The 13,440-nt window shown below is 40.9% G+C and overlaps 1 protein-coding gene across 1 annotated transcript in view; it reads left to right on the top strand.

Moving 5' to 3' along the window:
• LOC121867872 (RNA-binding protein Musashi homolog Rbp6-like) overlaps positions 1-13,440 on the top strand; it is a 52,481-nt gene that overhangs the window by 31,903 nt on the left and 7,138 nt on the right. Inside the window, exons 6-8 of the mRNA XM_042367996.1 lie at positions 9,174-9,272; positions 11,027-11,199; positions 11,319-11,541. Of these exons, the coding sequence (XP_042223930.1) occupies positions 9,174-9,272; positions 11,027-11,199; positions 11,319-11,541 (495 nt within the window). The remainder of the gene's footprint in view (positions 1-9,173; positions 9,273-11,026; positions 11,200-11,318; positions 11,542-13,440) is intronic.

Genomic DNA, 13,440 nt, shown 5'->3' with positions numbered 1-13,440 from the left:
AACTATAGCAACTCTGAAATGTTTTCCAATAGCCACGATAATATTTACAAAAACACGTCGTGGAAAGACGCATTTACACACAAGCATATTTTGGCTTTGATGCATGTTTTTCTCCCCTCCCCCTAGAGCATTCCATTGCGACCAGTGTAACTAACTTCCAGCAGCTGCTACAGCGTGTAGGCGAGAGTACTCTGCCGTAGGGTTTGGTAGGCTTAGCTGGTTTTCCTCGTCAGAGTTTGTGTAGGCCTATATCTTGAGTCTTCAGCGTAGCTAAACGTTCTTTGTAACACTCGATAGAAGTAAGTAATGAGTTTATTTGGTTTAATTTTTTTCACCTTATTATTTTTTCTATTAACCCTTTCGGCGATATGGGAACGGATCTGGATAAATAAAGGCAATTAATGGTATAACTTTTCAATGATTAAACTTTTTGTGTAACCCACCCTAGTCATTGAAAGGCTAGCCAGGACTTGTCACTTTCTGCTCACAATAATACACTCTCATGATTGTCACTTTTTTACGAGTACTGTTGGATTTTTTCATCACAATAAAGGGGCTTCATGGTAAAGGCCAATAGTATGATAAAATGGCTTGTTTGGGCCACGAACCTCGCCATATCGTCGTCCGGAGTAAGGGAGTGTTGGTGTGGTGAACCAGCACCACCTGTAGCAGTGTGTTGGTAGTTGTAGCAGCAAGATAGTTTACGGAGTGTGGCCTGACGAGTAATGGAGAGGGTGCCCTCATGTGGCCTCTCATCTGAAGGTACATAGATATGCAAAATTCGTAGTTTTGGTTTGTTTATGCAGTAAAGTACCATTTTCTTTGTCATGACTGAGTATGTCACTTTCTTGTCTTACAACTCTGTTCTCTTCACGATAAGTGTAGCTCTTATGGCAAGTCTTAATAATCTAATAGTAATGTATTGTTATATCCAAATAATTAATGTTATATCAAGTTACAAAGTTATAGGTCAAGATTTTGATTTCCTCTTATTTCTTTTCCCAGGAATTGTTGGAATTTTGCCTGATGGCAAGTTTCCTTTGGGAGAATATATCGGTTTGAATCCTGCATTAAACCTGGTTGGGCACACCTGAACCACCCACTCGTGGCAGCTTGAGCCGAAACTCATATGCCTTGTATATAACCCTATGGACCTAGTAGTGCAACCTGTGGCGCCCTTCTCATCCCTCGCCGTTCAGTATGGGCAACATAAGGATAGAAATGATCTCTTCTGTGATTACTGTTAGCATTTAAAGACATGATAATGCCAAAAACAAAACAAAAACAGACCCCCATGGAAAATAATAATAATAATAATTAATAATAATAATAATAATAATAATAATAATAATAATAATCTGGTTGTCGTAGTGAACCAAACATTACATAGTACATTACGCTGCTGAAGATACTTACCTGTCTTATGGAGTAGACCTGACTAGGTCTTCATAATGAGGGACACTTCCTATCCAATCTTGTTGCTGCAACTTCATTTATACTATATATATATTATATATATATACATATAGGTGTTTGGAACGGCCTTTTTGACACAGTAGTCCTCCAGGGGCGAGGGTCTAGGATTATCATTACAATGGTTTTCGGTCCTTGTAAGGATTATTTTAGTCGTCAGGATTTTTTGGGGGAGTAATTTTTGATGGGGGGAGATATTTGTTTGACAGTTTTTTAAGACGACAAATTCACTTACATTTGTCCCCGTTTTTTGAGTATGCGTTTTGGGTCCTTTAGGAGGAGAGAGAGACACAGACTGAAGGATGTTTGATAACACTTGATACCATCCTAACGTTAAAGATCCATCCACTCACTCTTGTGTGCTGTAAACCTCAACAGTTACAGCGCCTTTATTTAAGTCATTTATAATCTTAGCTATATGAAGGAGAGGGAGCCGATTCTCTTTATATGAGCACACAAGGTAAGCCATTTACTAAACTCATTTTCTCTATATTAAACTTCAACTTAACTAACTATAGAAATTGGTCGTTAATGAGTGTTTGTTTGTCACTTAATAAGGTTAGGGATGGCGAGTCTTGGGTGTTCGCTATAATATTCTTTGTGATCATATTATGAACTGAGAATTCTGGAAGGTTAAACCATTTTAGTGTAGAGTGAGACGAGGGTGTTCGATCAGCGCTTATTTTGTTGTTGTTGTTGTTGATGCGGTCAGCTGATTTTTATTGACGAAATGTTTAACTGCTTAATATTTTTATGGCGCATTTATCAGCTGTTTTTTGTTGACGAATGATCAGCTGTTTTATGTTGACGGATTATCAGCTGTTTTATGTTGACAGACGATCAGCTGTTTTTTGTTTACATAATATATCTCCTGTTATTGTCGTCCTCAAAGCTCGCCGCCACCCGACCTCATCACAGCCACACACTCGCCAACAATTTCTTCTTTTTAATATTCCAGAATTCCGTCATTAAGGCTATTTATCATATTAGCAAAATAAGTCTCTAATCATATTCTAGATGTTAACTTCTTATCTTTATCATTAAAGTTAAAAACAAAAAAAACTATAAACCTCACGAAAACAAAACCATCCATTAAGTAAACAAACCCTTCAAGACTCATTACAAGGTGACATAAATTTTCCTTCCCCTACATCAAGACAGTCAGTCACCAGTCATCGTCCTCAGGTTAACATCTACAATATGTTCACATCAATGATAAGTTTTTCATTGGCACAGGACGAACGCACCAGAGAGAGGAAATAATACCGACTGTGAATCTGCCAATGATTTTTTTTACACCTTACATGTCGTTTCCACTCATCATACAAAAGATCCAATCATCTTTAATTATCATGTATCTCTAATCATCTCTCTCGTCTACCGCAGCGAGAGGCAAAGATAATAGTGAGGAAGGAGACGTGTAATAAGGCTTAGAATGGAGAGCCGACGCGGTGTACCTATTGTTGTCATTGTCCAGTTTAATGTTTCCTTATTTCTGTGATGATCAAAGTATTAGATTGATTGGAGTGCCTTGATTGAGGTTACGGCTGGGCCAGTAAAGGAACACTTATAACACACACATGGGGTGACACTTAACACTCAGGCTGACACTTAACACAAGAGTACTCGTAACACACATGCACTTAACACATGCTTAATACATAGGCTGACACTTAACACTCATGCAGACAATACACACACACACACACACACACACACACACACACACACACACACACACACACACACACACACCTACCTAACATACGGGGGGTACACTTAACACAGGGAGTACACATAACAGAGTGAGTACATATAACAGAGTACACATTACACAGGGATGCGGGGTACACACACACACACACACACACACACACAAGGCTACAGGGAGGCGGGAACACGCAGAGCCGTCCTCCTCCTCCTCCTCGCTGCCTGTTTGAGAACTTCTGCATCAGAGACGTAAAATTTGCAGTCTTTGGGTCTCCTCCTCGGCTGCTGGGAAATTGAAAGCGTCAATTTATCTTAAAGTGATTTAGAAGCAGGAGTTATAAATGACTGCCAGTGGAAGGTGCAGAGCCGCAAGCAGGCCGGCGCAAGGTTCATCACCGGCTCACTCGTCCACCTGCCTGTCTGTCCGCCGTTACCAGTCACTATATTCCATCCTACACATTTCAACGTATTATTGTCAGTACTTCCTAAGAGATAGACGAGAGCGGAACAACAGCAGATCCTGAGCCTCATGTTCATAGTACAACGGCGCAGACCTTGCCAGGAACAGGTCTTTATCCTAAATGTTTATATTTTCCAACAAGTGTTCTAGTTCGGAAGTTTAGGACAAATGGTTGATGCTCGTATCATTCCATTTCTTTGTATAAGTACTGGCCGTGTAGTAGCTCGCCGGGTCCTGTCAGCCAGCGAAGGACAGACTAGAGTGAGGTTGTAATGACTGGCTTTGCTAGTGGTCATTTGTTTTCGTTTCATCTTTTTTTTGTATTAGAAGTTAGTATTTTGTTTGTACATCAGTTTGCTATATATAATTTTGATTAATTGTTGCAGTGCAAAAGCCCCCTCCCTCATATAGCATAATATAATGTTGGTCAGTTAAAAGCTCTTCTCTGTACGAGAGATTCATTCTAGTTCTAGATACTTTTTTTTGAATGATTTTCCCTCCCTCTTCTAACCTGTATCTTAATGGTAGACTAAGACGGCTTCCGCTGCTAGTGTAGGCTCCTGGGCGTGCAAGATAATACCCGGTGTAGTGTGTAGACCCACTAGGATATTCCACATCTAAATGTTTTGGTTGTAAAAAGCTTATATTAATAATAACTTTAATTGTGGTAATGGAATAATTTTTTTATTGTTTTGGCACAGGGGCGAGCATGGCCAAGATATATCTAGACTGGAGAGTCATTAGTGGTTGGTCTAGTCTGAGTATGTCCAGATATATACGGTCATTCTAGAGGCAGTTTACTAGGCCATTTAAAACCAGATTTTCTACCGTTACCTGACTTTAGGTACTCGGTAACTAGTGTATTAGAAGACTCGTAGAATGAGGCCAGTCATTGGCTACGGTTCTCACTACAGTAGGCCTAGTACTGTACTGTACGATGCGATAACCCCTTCTCACGTTCCTCACCTGCCAGGACACTCACGGTCAACACCTGCAGTAATCAACCTAACTCCCCCTAACTTGGCCCTTCACTCGAACGGTCGTAACTCAGGCAAAGGTTTACCGAATAATCTCAATTTATAAAAGACAGGCTAATATAGTGCCTTGGAAATCAAAACAATGAAAAAACAAAATAAAATAATACTTTTTATTTTATTTTCGGCTAAGTTGTTGCTGCCAAGTTGATCATCAGTGGCCACAGAGAGGCAAGAGTTGAGGGTGGAGTACAATATAGTGCCAATTCCGTCACTTTTTTAACTATGCAAACTGCGATAACTTCCATAAAAATATACTAATTTTGTGGTCTAGTCAAAGGAACCACCTGTGGGTATCCTTACCTGTAATTATCTCGTTGTAAGTTGTTGATTATTTTTTTTTTTAGTATTGACTACACACAGGACGCTGATGCTCCTGCTTATAATAAAAAAAAAAATCAGGGAAAGGTTGTGGTGTTTTGGAGTAAAGCTCAGTAGCATCCGTAGTTCATTATGATGATGGGAATAAAAAAAAAATCTCCACTTTGGTTTAAAATAAATCTTGAAATTGATGAATGTTTTTTTTTAGCTGTGTATGAAAGCTAAGACGAAAACATTTTGTTCTGTGGGTTATAAATGCTCTCCTGCATATTGACACACAAACTTTTCATATAATATATATTGTATACTATATAGTTATACATCTTTTAAGGATTTGTTTTGAGTTGTATAAAGTGAATCTGTATTTGAGGTGTGTGTGTTTTATACCTGGAGATGGGAGAGGTCGCTGGGTTGGGATCTCTTCTGGTCTGCCTTTCTGCTGGGACAGGTTGAAGCGTTCTCCCTTGGTTTAACGTGTTTTTAACCTTTGTTCTTGACCTTCTTCACCCTTGTTCTTTGTCCTTGTTCTTCCTTGTTTTTCCTTCTTCTTGACCTTTTTCTTCCTTGTTCTTCACCCTTGTTCTTTTCCTTCTTATTTTCATTGTTCTTCCATGTTCTTTCACTTGTTCCTCCTTGTACCTTGTTATTAACCTTTGGTTAACATTAGTTAGGTCTTTTAACTTTGTTCTTTCTTACTTTAACATTGATTAGGTGTTATTAACCTTATCCTACCTTACTTTAACATTAACCAGGTGTCATTAACGTTATCCTACCTTACTTTAACATTAACCAGGTGTTATTAACCTCATCCTACCTTACTGTAACATTAACCAGGTGTCATTAACCTTATCCTTCCTTACTTTAACATTAACCAGGTATTCATACGACAGTTTTTTACAGGCCAGTCGTGTCTTGTTCACTGCTTCGCCCTTTTTCATCGGCTTCATCTCGTTTTTTATAGATTTTCACGAATTGAGGATCTCTTGTTTTTGTTTTTGCCAGCGTGTGAGCCGAGGATTTTGTCTTTTGACGCTCAGCAATTTTTATCCCATCCTAGACAAGACTTTCCTGATGCCTATCGCTGTCTTGTGTGTTTCTTCACATGTCAATATAAATCTTTGAATCATTTTTCCTTTTTTTCCTCATTCGTTGATTTTTTTTTTTATTATAGAAGTTGTTGTTTCACGGATTTGTTTATTGTTATTTTTTCTTTTGTTATCAAGATGGCTGTTATTATTCCCCTCTTGACATTTGTTTGTCTTTGTTATGAGTCTTTTGTTTATTTTTTACACCAGAGGAACTTTTTTTATCATAATAACTTCATTTTCTTCCTCTGTTTCCTCCTTTATTCTTGGTCTTGATATTTGAGTCAGTTAACACCTTGTGTCTCCACTTCTGGGTTTTGTTGCACATAAGCAGCAGTTCTTTTAGGTCTTTCAGTCCTCTATATTTACGTCTTCAGTCCCCTATATTTACGTCTTCAGTCCCCTATATTTACGTCTTCAGTCCCCTATATTTACGTCTTCAGTCCCATATATTTACGTCTTCAGTCCCCTATATTTACGTCTTCAGTCCCCCCTTTCACACCGGGTCTCACTGAATCGTTGCCGAAGGCTCCAAATCCTCGATCGAGTTGCAACTTTTAATTAGATCCTAGGCTTCAGAGTTGCAACTGCAAAGCTCCCCGTGACGCCGCCGCGCCACCACCACACGCTGCACTGTTACGTTCGTGGGCGCGGCGCTTCCTGCTGGCGTTTCCAATACCATTTGAATAAAGCGGTGCTTGAATTTCAAAGTAATGGCATAGCATTTGGTATTGGAAAAAAGGTCTTTTCGACTTTTGGTTACTCTGGAAAATATGACATTTTTTCCTCTTTATATATTGCACAATTTTTCCTCACATGATGTAAAGATGATGATAATAATATTAATATTAATGATAATAATAATAATTATGTTACACACGAAGATGAAAACTTTCCCATTTCAAAGCATGCATTTTTATTGTTGATAATTCTATGTTTTCTTTCAATTATTTACGCATATCATAATTGTAATTTTCTACTGTAATCTTTCATGTCTACAACGGCATCCATTAAGCTATTTATTTTCCAAGAGGTTCCTCCACCCCCCTCCCCACCTCCCCCACACCTCCCACCCCCCCCCCTTAAGCCCTCAAGACACTGGCATATATTCTTAAAAATTTGTGGCACATCTTTTACGTCAACTCAGTGTGAATTCCTGGAATGAATCTCAAACTTTTCAATATGTGGGGCAATAAATTTGTTTAGGCTTGGAGAGATTGCCAGTGTGGGGAGGCTTTGTGATGGTGGTGGTGGTAGTAGTGGTGGTGATGATGATGATGGTGGTAGTTGTGGTGGTGGTGGGGGGAGCCTATACCTGGGTCTTAGTTTTGGCACTGCACAACACTCCTCTCTTCACCAGTCTCAGCGCCCCCTCCCCTCCCCTCTACCTAACCAACGCCTCCCCTCCCTTCTCCCTACACAGCAACCCCCCCCTCTCCCGCACCTCTCCTTCCCTCCCATCACCCCCCCTTCACCCGCCCAACAAATTAGGCGAAGGTTATAGCTACCAAAAACCCACCCTCCCTCCTTCCTTCCTTCCTTACCTCCCTCTCACCGCCCTCCTTCCCTCCCTAAACCTCCTCCTCATCAGCGGAGAGTGGAAGAGAGAGTGGGGGTGAAGGAGGGGAGGGTAAGGTGAGAGGGGGGAGGAAGGCTGGTGTTGGGGGAGGTGTTGGTGTTGTCGTCACTCACCACCAGAGGGGAGGGGGTGCTAAGATCACCTGATTTCTAGAACGAGACAAAACTCGACGGTGTACTCTATATATACATATATATAAATATTTTTTTTCCTTTTTGGAATACTGTGGAATGTAGCCGCTTGTGCGAGACCCACTTGCTGGTATACAGGCTGTGCCATAACCTTGCCATAGGCTAGTGTACCACCACCATAAGCGTTGATGTATGCCTAAACATTAAGCACTACCACCTAAAACTCATTTAAAAATTGATTTATGTATGTATGTAAAATAAATATAATGGTCAAAATTTTTAAAACTTCTATTTCCTTCTAGTCTGTTGCCAATTTACTACTTCATTCTAGAGTGTTCTAGATGAGAGAGCTGAGTTGCATGGCACCCGAGGCATGTGTAAAGTTGACCCAGTGTTTAGAGTCTTAGTCTTAATAGATCATCCTAGACATTTCTTGGTATAACTCTTAGTTCTCTGTGTATCTCTATAGGAGCAGCCACTATGGACGGTAACATAGGCGTAGGCGCGTTACCTAGTGACTTGTAGCTCCTGCTGGCGGGCCTGACGAGACTGTAGAAGTTGTGCTCTCAGCCTGAACTTTGATTACTATCAGAACAGCTCCTCCTGACGACGGCTATGTGCCGCCTCCTCCCCTAACTCTGCTTCTCTGCCATTTATAATAGAAGCCGTTCTTAAGGCTGTACTGTAGCTCCCCCTTTTGTCCACTATCTTACCATATTTTGGAATATTTAAGATTCTCTGGCACGATAATTTTAGCCTTTGCTGTACGATGCTGTGGCGTCCATTACGGGTGGCGGAGTGCGACGACGACTTTTGTTGGGACCCCGCCATGTCTGTAATGTGACGTCATCAGCTGCTCATAGAGGTTGTAGCTGAGAGGCAAATTTTTCAAAAGAAAACAAAAATCATTTGAAAAAAATTGCCTTATTTTTGAAATGGGAATTTCGACTTAGTTACTACTGATATTATTGTTATATTAGCAGCGATCTTATTGTCTTATACCGTTAGTGACCACCATAGTGTCTCTCTTGTGTTAAATGATCACTTCTCCTTCCAGCTGATCACACTGTGTCTAGGAAACGTTTATAAACGTCTTGTCCTCACTATTTGTCCTCAGTGATGTCAGACAACACTGGGAGGTTTGTAAACGTTTCCTCGAGGTGTCTGGCTGGTCTACGAGACGCAAGAGTGATAATTAACTAAGTGTCGGCGCCCGCACCCCTGGACGCACGCACTCACTCACTCACACTTAACATTGTTGTTGACTTGTACCAACCAGTGGGTCACACCCTCATGTTGTTATATAAGACGGTAAGATCACACAAGCTAGAGAGTCTCCCCTTCAAAGGCTTGACCACTTGACGTTTTCTGTGGTTATAGGGCTGACTGCCGCCATACCGCTCAGAAATGACAGCCCCAGCAAAGCCCTAACATCCAATACGCTCCCCCATATTCGCGCCGTCCCTGTTCTCACACCCGGTAAGAAGAACTCTACCTTCGTTTTAGCGAATGTTTGCATAAAAAACTTCCAGATACTAAACAAAAGCTTCGGTTTAGGGAGTTGTAGTCCATTTGAGATAATGATCCCACAGTGATTCTCTTTTGTTTTTTGTGTAAATATTATGTAAAGTCTTGAGTCCTGTAGCACTTTTTTCCTCTGATGACGTCACCGGGTCAACAGTCACCATGCCGAGGGTTCATGCACGTAATACCCCCTCATACAGCTGTTGGAAAATTGATCTTTCATGTAGAACTTTTTAGCTTTTAATATTTTTTTTATTTTCATTGTTGAACCAAAAAAAAATGTAATAGTTGAGTATTTATAAAACTTTTAGGTTTCTCTAGATAGATAAATTTATGGTTTGTTAATAGATAAATTTATGGTTTGTTAATAATGTTATATAAAACAATGTAGGTCATTAGGATGAAATTTTTCTTGTTGTAAACAGTTATTGTAGACATCCATAACCCTTTTATTTCATTTTGTTTATTTATATTTAAACCAGTAGTGTAGCTCCTTAATAGATGTAAGTGTTAGTTATCCAATTTTTACTACGAGTTTATGTCAGGGGGTATTATGAATAACATTATGTAAGGTAATGAATGAAATGACTGGGGAAGAAGCAGCCAAGACGAGGAGCCGTGAAGTAAGTACCACAGACGACGCTGGCCACCCCTTGTGTGCTGTGGCCAAGATAGTCTTAGCTACTTATAATATTTTCCTTAGACTGATACATTACTATATTAGGTGAACTCTTAGAAGAGCCTCTAGAAGGAATGGGAATAGAGGTCAAGTGAAGAGACCGTCTAGCCGATGTGGAATGAAGAAAGAAGACTTCTAGAAAAATACTCCTTCTAGTTCATAGTGTCTATAGTACCTTAGTGTCTATAGGTTATAGAATCTATAGTTATGACTATAGGTTAGAGAATCTATAGAGCAATTATAGCCAGTGTTTGGCGAGCTCCCCTTCATCTCTCTGTTTGATAACATAACCAAATGTTTAGTCTAATATAGTTTAGTCTCTGTCACTACTAACTTAGGTGAATGTTCTCTCCTAGTTAAGATGCTGTCATGATGTGCGATAATGATGTAACATGACTTAGATGACATAGATCAAGAAGCAATATTAGTCAACTCAATGTGTCTTTATAGCATACTAACTCTTCCTTCTTACAGGTTCTCTAGCGGACAACTTTTAGTCTTAGAAAACATTTTTAGAAAATTTTTATAGTTTTATTATAGAAAATTTTCTAGTATGACTCGATTATAGTTTGCTTTAGTTGGTGACCTCTCGTTTTGGGTTGGCATGTTCCTGCCCCGAGAGATGACGTATAGAGGTTTTTAGAGCATTTTCTATTTTAAGGTGATGTTTGATGGAACACTTTGTGGCTTCACTAATCCAGAGAACTAACACTTTTGTCAGTAACTGCCCATTGTTCTCACACTCTTGGTCGGGAGTCGTTTGATCACATATTTTTCAACCTTTATTATTTTTTTTTGGTCTTCCTGGATTTTCATACTAACTGAAGTACCTTGGTCAGTAAAGCCGGCCCAGCCTCCAGTCTGATGCTTCAAAACTTTTAACGAAAGAAACATTTTTTTGGCCCACTTGACCTTGTCTTTGTGTGAAGTGTCGTTTTTGTCTTTTTTGGCCTTGATCTGTTTTGAAACCTTAGCCGAGTGACGTCACCATAACCTCAGCTGACCTCCGTTATCCCGTACTCGTCCTCAGGTTTCCCGGCCGGGTGTGGCTACTTCCCCTCAGCCACTGGGGCTTCCATCACGGGCGTGTCCCCCCAGACGCCCACACCAGGAGACGGGTTCAAAGCCACGGCTTACTACGACTCCGGCGCCGTCGCCACCCCCACCCTCACCCCTACCGCGCCCATCACCCCTACACTTACGGTAAGACCAGCCTAGTGACCTGCCCCCCCATCTGAACACTGTGTTACCTGTGCCGTGAACATACCAGTAGAGCAGCTGGGTAGGTAAATCCTCTTAGAGCTTTGATTCAACACTTGCAGGGAGATGTGACAGAGGATATGTTACATTACCACCTGCAGGCTGAGCGTCTAGCAGCAGCAGGAACATACTACGACTCCGGGGCCTTGGCTGCTGTCACCCTGAGCGGCTCTGGAGGCGACGGGCGAGGCCAGCAGCCTATACAGGTGACGGCCGCTACAGCCCCGGGAGCGCCACACACCAGAGCTGACCATATCAACTCCTCTCCCATGCTCAGGACTACAGGTCAGTCAGTCAGTCAGTGTTTGTGGTGCTGTACTGAGTCTTTAAGCTGTTGTCACTAATGTTGATTTTAAGTTCATGTCTCACTTTAGCCTGAAGTTGTTGTCCCTTGTCTTAACATTAACCTGTGACTCCTTAACATTAACCTGCCTCCCCCCCACACAACAACTACCATCAATTAACAACATATAACCCACAATATATTCTCAACCGTTATCCATTAACACTTTTTTCCCCTGGATGAACCGTCAACAAAAATGTGTAAATAACAGAACCATCTAATGACAATCCCTCGTACTACACACACGCCGACGGTGACAGTAATGGACTAGTGAGTGAGACGAGAAGGTTTTTAATATCGGAGCTTTGATTCATGTGTTTACCGCCAGAGCCACTACACCACACAGAGCCACTACACCACACAGAGCCACTACACCACACAGAGCCACTACACCACACAGAGCCACTACACCACACAGAGCCACTACACCACACAGAGCCACTACACCACACAGAGCCACTACACCACACAGAGCCACTACACCACACAGACACTACACCACAGAGCCACTACACACACACAGAGCCACTACACCACACAGAGCCACTACACCACACAGAGCCACTACACCACACAGAGCCACTACACCACACAGAGCCACTACACCACACAGAGCCACTACACTAAATTATTTCCGACAGATTCAGATACACAAGTAATTATTAAGTGTAAATACGATTTTGTCTGTTTGTTTGTCTGGATATGTCTGGTTGTTTACTTGTTTGTTTGTCTGTTTGTTTGTCTGGTTGTTTACTTGTTTGTTTGTCTGTTTGTTTGTCTGGTTGTTTACTTGTTTGTTTGTCTGTCTGTTTGTTTGTCTGGTTGTTTACTTGTTTGTTTGTCTGGATATGTCTGGTTGTTTACTTGTTTGTTTGTCTGTTTGTGTCTGGTTGTTTACTTGTTTGTTTGTCTGTTTGTTTGTCTGGTTGTTTACTTGTTTGTTTGTCTGGATATGTCTGGTTGTTTACTTGTTTGTTTGTCTGTTTGTTTGTCTGGTTGTTTACTTGTTTGTCTGTTTACTTATATATTTATCTGCCTGTGTCTGTCTGTCTGTCTGTCTGTTTGTTTGAATGTTTCTGTCCGTTTGGGGATAAAGTCAAACCTCCATTTAACGGACTTCTCTCTCTTACATCTAACGGACCTTCTGTATAACGGAGTACTCTCTCTCTTTCCCGTATAGTCCCTTAAACAGAGGTCCCACTGTACACCACCACTACCGAACAAGTACATGGCGTTGCTACAGAACAGAACGAGCGCCACGACGCCTTAATAACTGGATTTGTTCAATTTAGTGTTCATACAGTGGGCGGTGGGCGTATAAATAACACCCAGACAGGCCGGCGGGAGGGTGGGTGGGTGGGTGGGTGGGCGGGCGGGTGTTTGGGCGGGCGGAGAGTGGGCGGAGGGTGGGCGGGTAGGCACTGGCACTAGGGAGAGGAATGTTATTAAATCGTATATATTGCCGGCACTTTATGTTACTTTTCGTAATGTATTTCATAAATAACTTTTACTTAACATTCTCATAAAGTTTGATCTTGTTGACCTTTTACGAGTTTCTTCTTCTGTGTACATCTTGTTTGTGTACATGTGTCTGTATTAGTACTTGATTGCACATTGTGTGTACATATTACATACTAATACATATATATATATATATATATATATATATATATATATATATATATATATATATATATATATATATATATATATATTCTGACCTGTAAATCTTGTTATCTCTCGCTTAGTGTGTGTGTGTGTGTGTGTGTGTGTGTGTGTCAATATTCAGATATCCCCTCTACCTCTCCTGTCCTGGTTGGTAAATGATGGGCGGCAAGCTC

This window comes from Homarus americanus, unplaced genomic scaffold (assembly GCF_018991925.1).
Source record: "Homarus americanus isolate GMGI-L3 unplaced genomic scaffold, GMGI_Hamer_2.0 scaffold37032, whole genome shotgun sequence".
In the NCBI taxonomy this organism is placed as follows: domain Eukaryota; kingdom Metazoa; phylum Arthropoda; class Malacostraca; order Decapoda; family Nephropidae; genus Homarus; species Homarus americanus.
Note: the sequence above shows the minus strand (reverse complement) of the source record. Positions and strands in the feature narration are given on the sequence as shown.